This window comes from Populus euphratica, unplaced genomic scaffold (genome assembly GCF_000495115.2).
Source record: "Populus euphratica unplaced genomic scaffold, PopEup_1.0 scaffold1506.1, whole genome shotgun sequence".
In the NCBI taxonomy this organism is placed as follows: domain Eukaryota; kingdom Viridiplantae; phylum Streptophyta; class Magnoliopsida; order Malpighiales; family Salicaceae; genus Populus; species Populus euphratica.
Window position 1 is genome coordinate 26,893 of NW_011501354.1, and position 11,014 is coordinate 37,906.

The 11,014-nt window shown below is 32.8% G+C and overlaps 1 protein-coding gene and 1 long non-coding RNA gene across 2 annotated transcripts; one reads left to right on the top strand and one right to left on the bottom strand.

Moving 5' to 3' along the window:
* The first annotated feature begins 2,985 nt into the window (after positions 1–2,985).
* On the top strand, positions 2,986–6,957 carry LOC105117749 (polygalacturonase At1g48100-like). Its single transcript, XM_011015504.1, has 7 exons — positions 2,986–3,464; positions 3,938–4,069; positions 4,146–4,373; positions 4,468–4,512; positions 4,602–4,809; positions 5,576–5,766; positions 6,255–6,957. Exons 1-7 carry the CDS (start codon positions 3,111–3,113, stop codon positions 6,645–6,647), a joined length of 1,551 nt encoding a protein of 516 aa, XP_011013806.1. The 5' UTR covers positions 2,986–3,110; the 3' UTR covers positions 6,648–6,957.
* LOC105117748 (uncharacterized) lies at positions 3,546–9,501 on the bottom strand. The gene is made up of 2 exons (XR_840798.1): positions 9,173–9,501; positions 3,546–4,044 (listed from the first exon to the last, which is right to left on the bottom strand). It is a non-coding gene; the product is annotated as an uncharacterized LOC105117748 (long non-coding RNA).
* Positions 9,502–11,014: the final 1,513 nt, after the last annotated feature.

Sequence of the window (11,014 nt, forward strand, 5' to 3'; positions counted from 1 at the left end):
CTAATTAATTAAAATAAACTTATGTTCACGTGTCTATTTCCATTTAGATATATATTTTCATACATGAAAGAAGCACTCTAATAGAGGATTGAGTTTTAAAAAACCCACCCACGTTGACATTCTCATGAGATTATTTTCTTAGCGTACGTATTCCTTGAAATACGAATTCTAAGAAATGATCCAAAAAAAAGTTCAGGTCATCCACAGAGCTGAATGACAGGGCATGGAGTTTCATGCCTCGGTAGTGGCTGGAGCAGTGTCCCAAGAATTAATAATGGAGTGGATGGAGAAGAAACTCTATAATGGAGTTCACGAGAGGAGAACAAGTTGTTCACGAGCCCATATTATATGCACAAAAAGACGGCCAGCCAGCAACGTCCTCTTTCTTTTCACAAGTCTATTTCGTTTAATCAAGTGGCTGTCTCGCAGCTTGCAAACCACCGAAAAAAGTGTATACTAAGAGCTCGCATTACATGTGTGTATTGTACTTGTATACATGTGCCAATTAAAGCTTATACACACATAATTATAACTCTGCATCGTGTACCCTAACCCCCCCTCTTAATAGCGTATTTCTAACCTTTTCTTTTTCTTTTTTGTTTTTAATAACCATAAATATTAAATTTTAAATTCTAAAGTTAATAACTATATAACCATATGATTTTAAAATTTGTGATACTCGAAATGATTATATATGAGAAACAATTTCAAAATTGAACTCGAAATGATTATATATGAGAAACAATCTCAAAATCTAATCAATTAAACTATATTTCTTGTAATTATATATTTTCAATTTTTATGTTTATTAGTAAAAAAATACATAATATGATAAAATATCCATTTAATTTGTTCACGTATATTTAAGATTTTACACAAGAAATATTTAAAGTTTATATAAATATTATCAATATTATATCTTTTTATATAAATTGAAATATATCAACTCGTCTAGATAGATTAACCCATTAACTAGCATACTAAAAATATAAATCAAGATGGATTTTTTTAAAAAAACTTATATGATTTGATAAATCATTTGATGGCTCGGTCAATTTCTATAATGAAGGGTAGTTTTTTAATAATTGGGTACTTTCTTTTTTCTTTTTTATCGGCATTTTGGAATTAGTTATTTGTTGGAGGCAAGAAAAGAAAAGAGAACCCATGATGTAACCTAGCTATGAATTCCTTTCTCTTTAGTTTGAAATTTAGAGTATATATCAAGATTTTGGACATCAATCATCGAAATTAAATTGTTTTCTCGAACAACTTTTTTAAAATAATGATATGCATGGAGGAGACATCTCATCATTTTTATTTTTTTTTAAATTTCTTTACGATAACCCTCTCTTGTATCTACTAGGATTAAGATTTTAATAATTAAAGGTTATTAAATTTTAAAACTTGTAGAATTAATTGAAATACAAAGCTGATATAGATATTTATATTAATAAAAATAAATAGAAAAACATCTTTAACAGTTGAGCTGTCGACTGAAGCTGTATCTAGTTTACAAATACACTGCAATGGATGACATATTAATTAAATTCTTTTTTCTTTCATTAGATTCTGCTTCCTTGGTGAGATTAAACATGTGACGTCAAAGAAAAAATTTCTTTGATCTTGCAGTTTGTTTGCTGATGTGCCAAATTAGTGTTGGTTGGACACTCTAATATTATTCCATAAACAGAGCCAAAATCGTACGCATCATAATCTTCCAAGAAAGAGCAAAACCATGGGCGTACTGGATGTTTCCTTCTTGCAGTTTCTGCAAGTACTTGATGCATTGGAATTAATGGATCCTGTAACCCCTGCTTTCCCTTTCTTTCTCAAGAAGGGGCAGGCCAGGGAGAGAATAAAAAAAGATGTGGCCAAAACTGAAGTCAAGAGAGGCCATCTGTTCTATCTTGAGACAATTTCCATCTGTCAAGAGAAAAAAATTGAAGTCTCCGGCTCTCTCTCCTTGGATTAAAGGGAAATTGGAACCCTTGTTTAAAGGGAAAGAAGGAGCTAAATTGGAGGCTAGCTTGAAGTTTGTGGCCATGGTTGAGTGGTCGAGACCAGAGACTCAAGCTGGGGACAGAACAAAACTCTAAGCCCGTGATCGTTGCATGTGACCATAAAGAACTGTTATAATCAGTTCCCTTGACACCTTGGAGAAGCACTCACGTGCGTCCTTTTGGCTTTTACATGAAATAAATAATATGTCATTCTACGCATCGGCTTCTATTGTGTTTTTTCTTGTTTTTTCAGATAGAAAAGACGTCCATTTTCTTGTTTATCTTTTAGTTTTGGCACAAATGACTCCAGGAAATTTCCTTAACTTGGTAAAAACCCAAATGGGTTCCAAATATCATTAAAAAACAAGAAATTCAAGTCATGACAACGAGGTTCAAACTAGAGTATAAGATTGTGTTGAGTTAATAATTTTTTTAAAAAAATCATAGTTTTAAAATCCAACTCTACTCGTTAAATCAATCTAAAATCTAGTTTACCTGGAATTAGAACTACGTCAAATTAAAAAAATAAATAAATAAAATCTGATGTGGCTCGATAATTTAACAAAATTCAATTAAAAATCTAGTTATAATTCATTAATTTTTATTTTTTAATTAAAATAATATTATAACACTTAACCTCATCAAAACTTAAAATCTAGATATTATACAGGACTTCCCACCAAGTTAGGTCGGCAAGAAATAAACATATTTTTTCAAATAATTTTATGTCTTATGAAATATGCTAAATTATAACTTGTAATGATAACAAATGAAGAATGTGTTCGCGCACATACAAATGGACGAGTCACATGCAACAAAACTTTGACACGTGTTGCCCAACCGAATTTTGTCCCAACCAAAATTCACAGAGTAATTAATTAAAGAGAGAAAAAAAGAGAAAAAGGAATGAACACTATTAGTTAATACATAATAAATGAATTATCAAAAGATTCGGAATAATCTTTATACGGTTTCATGAGCTTAGGCCTGCTCCCCCTATATAAACCCTAGTACCATCAATCGTTACCTGACAGTCTCAAGAGCTCCCCTGTTCTGAAATACACACAGCTCGCTCTCTCTCTCTTTCTCTCTCTATCTCCGGGCCACATAATGGTAAACATGAGGGGCTTTAGTTTTAGATGCCTCACATTCATGCTCTTCATTGCTTTTCTAGTTTGGTCTTCAAGTTTTCATACCTGCATTGCTAGAAGAGGCAAGCATTGGAGGGAAAGCAGGGGAAACTCGGCTTCTCTGGCCAAAAAGAAAGGAAAAAACCAGGGCAACCGCCACCAGAAACACCATAATGGAGTGTCAAAAACAAAACCTCCTCCACAAAAAGCTCCATCATTGCCTCCTGCTCCGAAAGAAGATGCGCCAGCACCCAGCCCACCACAGAAAAGCTCCACCACCTTTAATGTCCTTGATTTTGGGGCCAAAGGCGATGGAAAGAGCGATGATACAAAGGTATTCATTTCACTCTTTTTATATCGAAATGCTTGACGTTGCTCAACATTTCATAATTGCTTGTTATATGTCATATTAAGATGGTAAATGCAGGTTTCATTATTATTATTTTTTTTTCAACTGGAATATCTTTTTGGTACACAAAATGTCACCTTCATAGGCCCTCATTTCACATGCATAGAGAACATTATGTCTCAATTCTTCTGGAAACATGATTTGCATTTAAAAAGATACATGCAATTTAAGGTAGACTCAATTAATAATCAACAGATAAAGACTCCATCTTTCACATGAATTCCAAGAGCACATCATAGCTACATTCAATACTTAGTGTTTTTTTTCCTCTGAAAAATGAATAATAATAATTGCTTACAGTTATGCACAAACAAACACTAACCGAGATCCTCAGAGTACAGTTACTGTTATAGTTACTTACTATACAGATAGTTGACATGGTGGCCGGTGCTATGCAGGCATTCCAAGCTGCATGGGCAGAAGCTTGTAAAGTGGCGGCATCAACGATGAGCGTTCCAGCGGAATATGTATTCCTTGTGGGGCCTATTTCTTTCTCTGGTCCGTACTGTCAAGCAAACATCGTATTTCAAGTAAGTATCAGATATAGAATATGCAATTCATGCACTTCATATTGACGAGTGATGATATAACGAATTTTTTCCTCAGCTGGATGGCACAATTATTGCCCCAAAAAACTCCAATGCTTGGGGTAGAGGTCTCTTTCAGTGGCTTGAATTCACCAAGCTTGTAGGAATCACAATTCAGGGAGGAGGCACCATAGATGGAAGTGGCTCAGTATGGTGGCAAGATTACCCATTTGAAGATCCTATAGACAATGAATCGGAATTCATTGTTCCACTGAACAACACAGCACAACAACACCCACCGATGCCAGTAATTACCTTCTATTTGTTTTAACTTCCACTGCAATTATTTTTCTGCTATTGATCTCAACCTGATCATGCTTCTTTTCCGAATTGTGCTGTAGATAAGAAATGAACTTAGCGGGAAAATGCCGAGCATCAAGCCCACCGTAAGAAATACATGAAAACTATGAAGATTTCTATTGCTGTTCACGAGCATGCACTTTCATAACATGATTTGCATTCTTTCTTTTTTCAGGCACTAAGATTTTATGGAAGTTTCAATGTGACGGTCACAGGCATAACAATTCAAAACAGTCCACAATGCCATCTCAAGTTTGACAATTGCATAGGAGTTGTGGTGCATGATATGAGAACCTCATCTCCCGGAGACAGTCCAAATACAGATGGAATCCACCTACAGAACTCCAAAGATGTGCTAATTCACAGCACTGATCTAGCTTGCGGTAATTACATTAGTCGAAGATAAATATCATATTTAATTAAACAATGTGGTCCGCAGGGTGAACTTGAAAAACGCACATAAATCTGAGGAGTCAAATAGAATAATTAATAGAGGCATAACCACCACAAAAAGACACAGCACACGGATGCTGCTGTTGGAATTACAGACAAAAGAACGCCACATAATTTAGATATCTGGTGTAGGATTCTGACTACAAATTGGTATAATCTTATCCTTTTCATGAACTTCTCGTTTAGACATTCAACAACCACTGTTTATTTGACATGTAGCAACCACCCCCACATTATGAGTATTTTGGCTATTAGTCATTTGACACGTGCCATGCCCTAAATCATTATCAAGTTCCAATATAGGATTAGATTTGGCCCCAGAGACACAAGAATACACCTTTTGTTGAATGCCATCAATTTTTCTTTTGTCCTTATCAGTGATTAGAACATCTGCTTCCATCCCTTATCTACTACAATGCTTTCTAAGAAAAGGCCTCACAACATATATCATAATATATACATAAAAAAAAATAATTAAACGGGTCAATATGTCAAGCAAGTACGAAACAAACTGTTAAAATCCAGAAATGACAGCATTAATATAAGGTGACAGTACCTCAAATATAGATAAACGACTTGGAAACCAAGTAGGCAATGCAGTTTCAAACTCAAAGTCAATTAATTTGAACTAGATAGCAGACCTAATATGTCATAATTATTCCAAAATGAAATGTTTAAATGTCATGATTTATGCAGGAGATGACTGTGTTTCTATACAAACTGGATGCTCAAATGTATACATACACAATGTTAATTGCGGACCGGGACATGGAATCAGCATCGGAGGTCTGGGAAAGGATAATACCAAAGCCTGTGTCTCAAACATCACCGTGCGAGATGTTGTCATGCATGGCACAATGACAGGTGTCAGAATCAAGACATGGCAGGTATTCTTCATATCCGCAATACCATATTATTCAAAATTTGTTAAGCGCAACCAGCAATCTAATTGATTTGTGGGGGTTCTAAAAAAAAACACATTTTAAACCAAAACACAAAACGAGCAAGAAACGGTATATTACATAATTAACAAAGATATGAGATGAAGTGAAGCTTTCCAGTTTCAAAAGGTCCACGCTATTTTAATGCTCTTGCACACACCTCTGTCTATTAAATATTTCAGAATGAGAACATTCTCACATGCTTTTTCTCTTTTGAGAATAGAATGAACATTCTAACTGAAACATCGAAATCAGAAAGAGTACTTCGAACTGCTAAACATACTATTCTGTCTTTTCATATGCATGACATCCCCAGGCACGTGCCATTTCTTATGTAGCTTGCAAGGTTTTCATAAACCAAAATGTAGTGTTTTCAATTCAACCAAGTTTCTCATTGCGTGACACACATCCAATTTCATCTGTGACTTCTGCAGGGTGGATCAGGCTCTGTGCAGGGGGTATTGTTCTCAAACATTCAAGTTTCCGAGGTTCAACTTCCAATTGTTATTGATCAATTCTATTGTGACAAGAGCAAATGCAAAAACCAAACATCAGCAGTGGCTCTATCAGGAATCACCTATGAAAAAATAAGAGGGACATACACCGTAAAACCCGTACACTTTGCCTGCAGTGATGCTCTACCATGCATGGATGTAAGTCTAACTACCATAGAGCTACAACCACAAAAAGAACAGTATCACCTCTACGATCCATTCTGCTGGCAGACTTTTGGAGAGTTGAACACTCCTACCATGCCTCCAATTAGCTGTCTACAGATTGGCAAGCCATCAAGCAACCGGCCTCAGACAGATCATGATACATGTTGATCTCGGCCCAATTTACTATTGGTGTATTGACTTGTGTGGTTGTTATGATTTCCCAACCCCTATCACGCCATTAGATTATGAGGTAAAGTTATTTATAGCCAACCAGAATTTTTAAGGAAATCCTTCTTCCTTAGCAATTAGCAGAATTAATTTATGTGAGATTGTATACAAGCATTTGTTAGAGTCTGAAAATAGAGTATGAGGTAGTCTGGTTTGCTACTACATAATGGATTGTTTGAGACTACACTATCTAGTGCTTGATTTGTTCATGTGAAATAAATAAATATTCTATAGATATTCAGATTTTCAAGGTGACCGTATAGCTTGAGAAGGATCCTTCACAAACAAAACTCGTTTACCTCTTCTTCCCTTTCTAAAAGCTCTCCTTCTCAATTGGAGAAACCCTAACTTCCTAAATCAGCTAGTACTTTTCTAAATTTCAGGCTCATTAGTTCTTTAGAAGTTAAAACCTTGCAAGACAAGCTAAAGGTTTGCTTTTGTGGGTTCAGCTTTCACTGAAGTCCTAAAATTGCTACATCAGTGACAAACAATCCATCTCAATAAAGGAGGCAAGTTCATTTCAAATTTCATCTTCCAATGCATGGATTTCTCAGTAAGATTCTAAAGTTTTGTTGTTAGATATTCATGAATTCAGCATGAACTTTATTTTCTTCAAAACCCATAATTATTGTCATCTCTCAGACACATCTCATCAAATAATAAGAGTACAAATAAATCTCATTTTCTATCATATCTTAAAAATTCATGCGGGTTGTCCCCAATGAACTGCTTTATCTGCTTCCATGCCTGTCAATTTTTGGAAACCCCAGACAAACCTGACCCTGTTATTTCCTTATTCAAAAAAACACAGTTTCTCTGGAATCCAAATCTCAAACCTCATTAAACGAGCCCAAAATTACTCCTGCGCAATCCCAAAAAACTTTATGATTATGTGAAAGGAAGACCTAATGCCATTCTTCAACATCATTTCCAAGAAAGGTTGTCATTCTTAGTTCCTATATGATTCAGGGGTTAATTAGTTAAATGGATAATTTTCTGAACATCAATGAAGTAGAAAAAGAGAAAAATATTCGAAAGATTTTTGAATGTCCTGTTTCTCCAATCAAGAGACATAAGTATCCTCTTGAAGGTTTATGCGGGTGGATCGAGCCAATATTATTTGGAAAAGATATTATTTTTTTAAAGAAAAAATGTGTTTAAAAATCATTCAAATGGAACACGTTTAATTTTATTTATTAATTTTTCTATTCAGGGAATTCTCCATTATGCAAACAAAAAACAAAAATTGATTTTAAAAGTTGAATTGTTTGGGAAAAAAGAGAAGGTGAAACATGTTAAAAGAAATTTAGTGAACTTAGTTCTCATGGACTTTACCAAAAAAATAAAAATAAAAAACTTGAGTTAAAAGGGCCTTTTATTTTAGATTTTGAGTTAAAAGGACTTCGGAAAACTTTGCAAGAGAAATGTCTTCCCCCCTTTTCCTTTAACAAATTATGATGACTCTACCAGTTTTGGAAAAGCAATTTTAATTCTTGAAAAAAAAAAAAAAGAAGAAGAAGGAAAAAGAATAAACCATTATTTAAAAGAAACTATATATAATAAATCCAAAACAAAGCTCTTGTTAGAATTCAAAAGAGAAGTTGAACTTGCATCTCAGAACAACATGACAAGCTGAACCAATCATAACAAGATTCCATGGCAAAGATAAGGTAGCGACTATTCAGGTTTTGGGTTTGCTATCTAATAGTCACAAGTTTAAATCTTTTTCGGGTTACTAAAGGTTTACATGGTTATTAAATCTAGAGTCTATGAGATTAGTCGAGATACACACAAGTTAACTTGGACACTTACATTAATTAAAAAAAAAAAGAAGAAGAAGATTCCATGGCAAAGAGTGATGTATTTTATGCCCTTTATGTGCAAAAACCTCAAGATGAAGCTACTATTTGATGCCCAGTATACCATGCCCATCTCAAAAGGATAACGAAAATAAATTAAGAGCTGAAATTAACTCAAATGATAGACTACACTAACTTTTTACCATTATCAAACACAGAAAACAACAGGATAGCAAATTCATTCTCTGCAGACTGATACCACTCTAGAGTCATCAGAATGTCCATCATGTATCACTAGTAAAGCGTTTTTAGCTCATTTGAATTGGCTTGAACCATAACTTAACGCTTAAATTACAAACAACTCACGCAAGATTGACTTCTACATTTCAGTTGACACACTCTAAAAACTGAACAAGTCAAATCATGTAAAGGAGTAAAGTGATGAATCAATTTATACAATAACACAAACATACATACAGAAGCTAATGCAAATCAAAAGAAATCAAGGCAGCAGAGCAAGTGTCAACCACAAGTGGCTAATCAAGTCAAGGCATACTAGGATTTCAAACACTCATATTAACAGATGACATTAATCCAAAATGACGCCCGTAACTAATGTAATCTAGCTTTGAACCCAGATCAATCTCATGGGTTTAGAGATTATACCTGAAAAGAGATTGCTATAATCCATCCATCCTCCTGCTTTTTCACCTTCTAAATGATGTTGCTAATCCCAAGGCTTGTCTATGTGTATGAGATCATATCTTCTGATTTCCTCATTCGAAACAAATTTCTCTCAATGCCTTGCGAATCATAGTAGAAACCCTTCTCCTTCTATCTCGAGAAGCCCCCGAATATTTCTTTTTTCTCAAAAAAACCCTTCTCTTTCTTTCGACAGTAGAGGAAGAGCTCTCTCCATGTCACGGCATGAGAGAGCGTAGACGAAGCGTTGTGAAAGCCAGAAAGAAGAGAGAGAAAGGTGGAGGATTTGGGGTATTGGGCCTAATTTTGGGCCAAGGAAAGATTTCTTTCTTTCGGACTATAAACGGGTCAGGCATTGGTTGTTCGGCCTTCATTTTGGTTTCCCTCTTCTTTGGAAAATTAAAAAAACAAAAATTGTTATCAAGAAAAATCAATGTTTATTTCACCATATATTATAAATTGGACCAATTTCTGAGATTTTTTTAATTTATATTTATTTATCAAAGCTCCCGTCCCTAATTTAACATAATGTCTTTTCCGTAATTTTATTGTCTTGGTCATTGATTTTCGTGTATGAGAATATAATAATAATTATTTTTTATTTAAAAATATATTAAAATAATATATTTTTTAAAAAATAGTTTTTTACACTAAACATCAAAATAAAAAAATAAATTTTAGAAATGCTGTTTGTAATGCAATTTCAAACTGCCCATAAATTCCATATTTTATTCTTATTTAAATGATATCTATAAAAATTGACGAGTCCTATTACAATGCTAGTAAAATTTATGAAAAAAAGATATCTATAAAAATTGACGAGTCCTATTGTTAAATAGAGTGCATTTACAATGCTAGTAAAATTTATGAAAAAGAATAATATAATTTCTGTGATTTTTTGATTTTTCAACCAAATAAGTCAAAAGTAATTTAACACAATATTAAATAAAAAAAACCTTTCTGCAGTTCGAATATCTTTCTTTCTTTCTTTTTTTCTTTTTCTAGTGGTCACAACCAATTAAGGAGGAGAAATCACATATTCACTTCTCACATGTTATTGTTTATATGATAATAATATTTTTTTATTTTTTTATTTAAATATTAAAATAATTAAAAATTATATTTTTTTTATTTCAGTTTTACTTGTACAAGATTATCATGGTCTTAAAAAAATAATCTGACACTAGATTGATGCTTAATTTTATGATTTTATATTTTTTCTATCATATTATTAAATAAAAAACAGTTTATTATATTATTAAATAAAAAATAATTTTGGAAAAAATATAATTATTATGAATTAGACTTTATAATTTATTCTAATTTATTTTTTATGAGATTTTCACGATCTTAAAAAAACTTATTAGTATTAGGTTAGTGCTTAGTTTTTTTAGCATATATTTTTTATAATATTATTAGATAAAAATGATTTTAGAAAAAAATATTTAAAATTTAATTTCATAAATTATTTTGATTTATTTTTTATAAAGTTATCATGGTATAAAAAAACCATCTTAATATTAAGTTGGTGCACGATTTTGCAAGCACCTATTTTATACTCTATATTTTTTTAAAAATAATTTTAAAAAATAAAGTTATTAAACTCAATATAGTGCATGACTCAAGTCACTGGTTTATTAGGTTAATCTAAATTGATTCAGATTAATAAAATATACTGTCGTCTTAATATTTTTTAAGAAAAAATATCATCTTGAAACTATTTTTAAAATCAAATCATATTTTTACTAATTATATGAGTTTTTGACATGACTAAAAGATTGATATTTTCTTCCAAGTGCAGGAGTG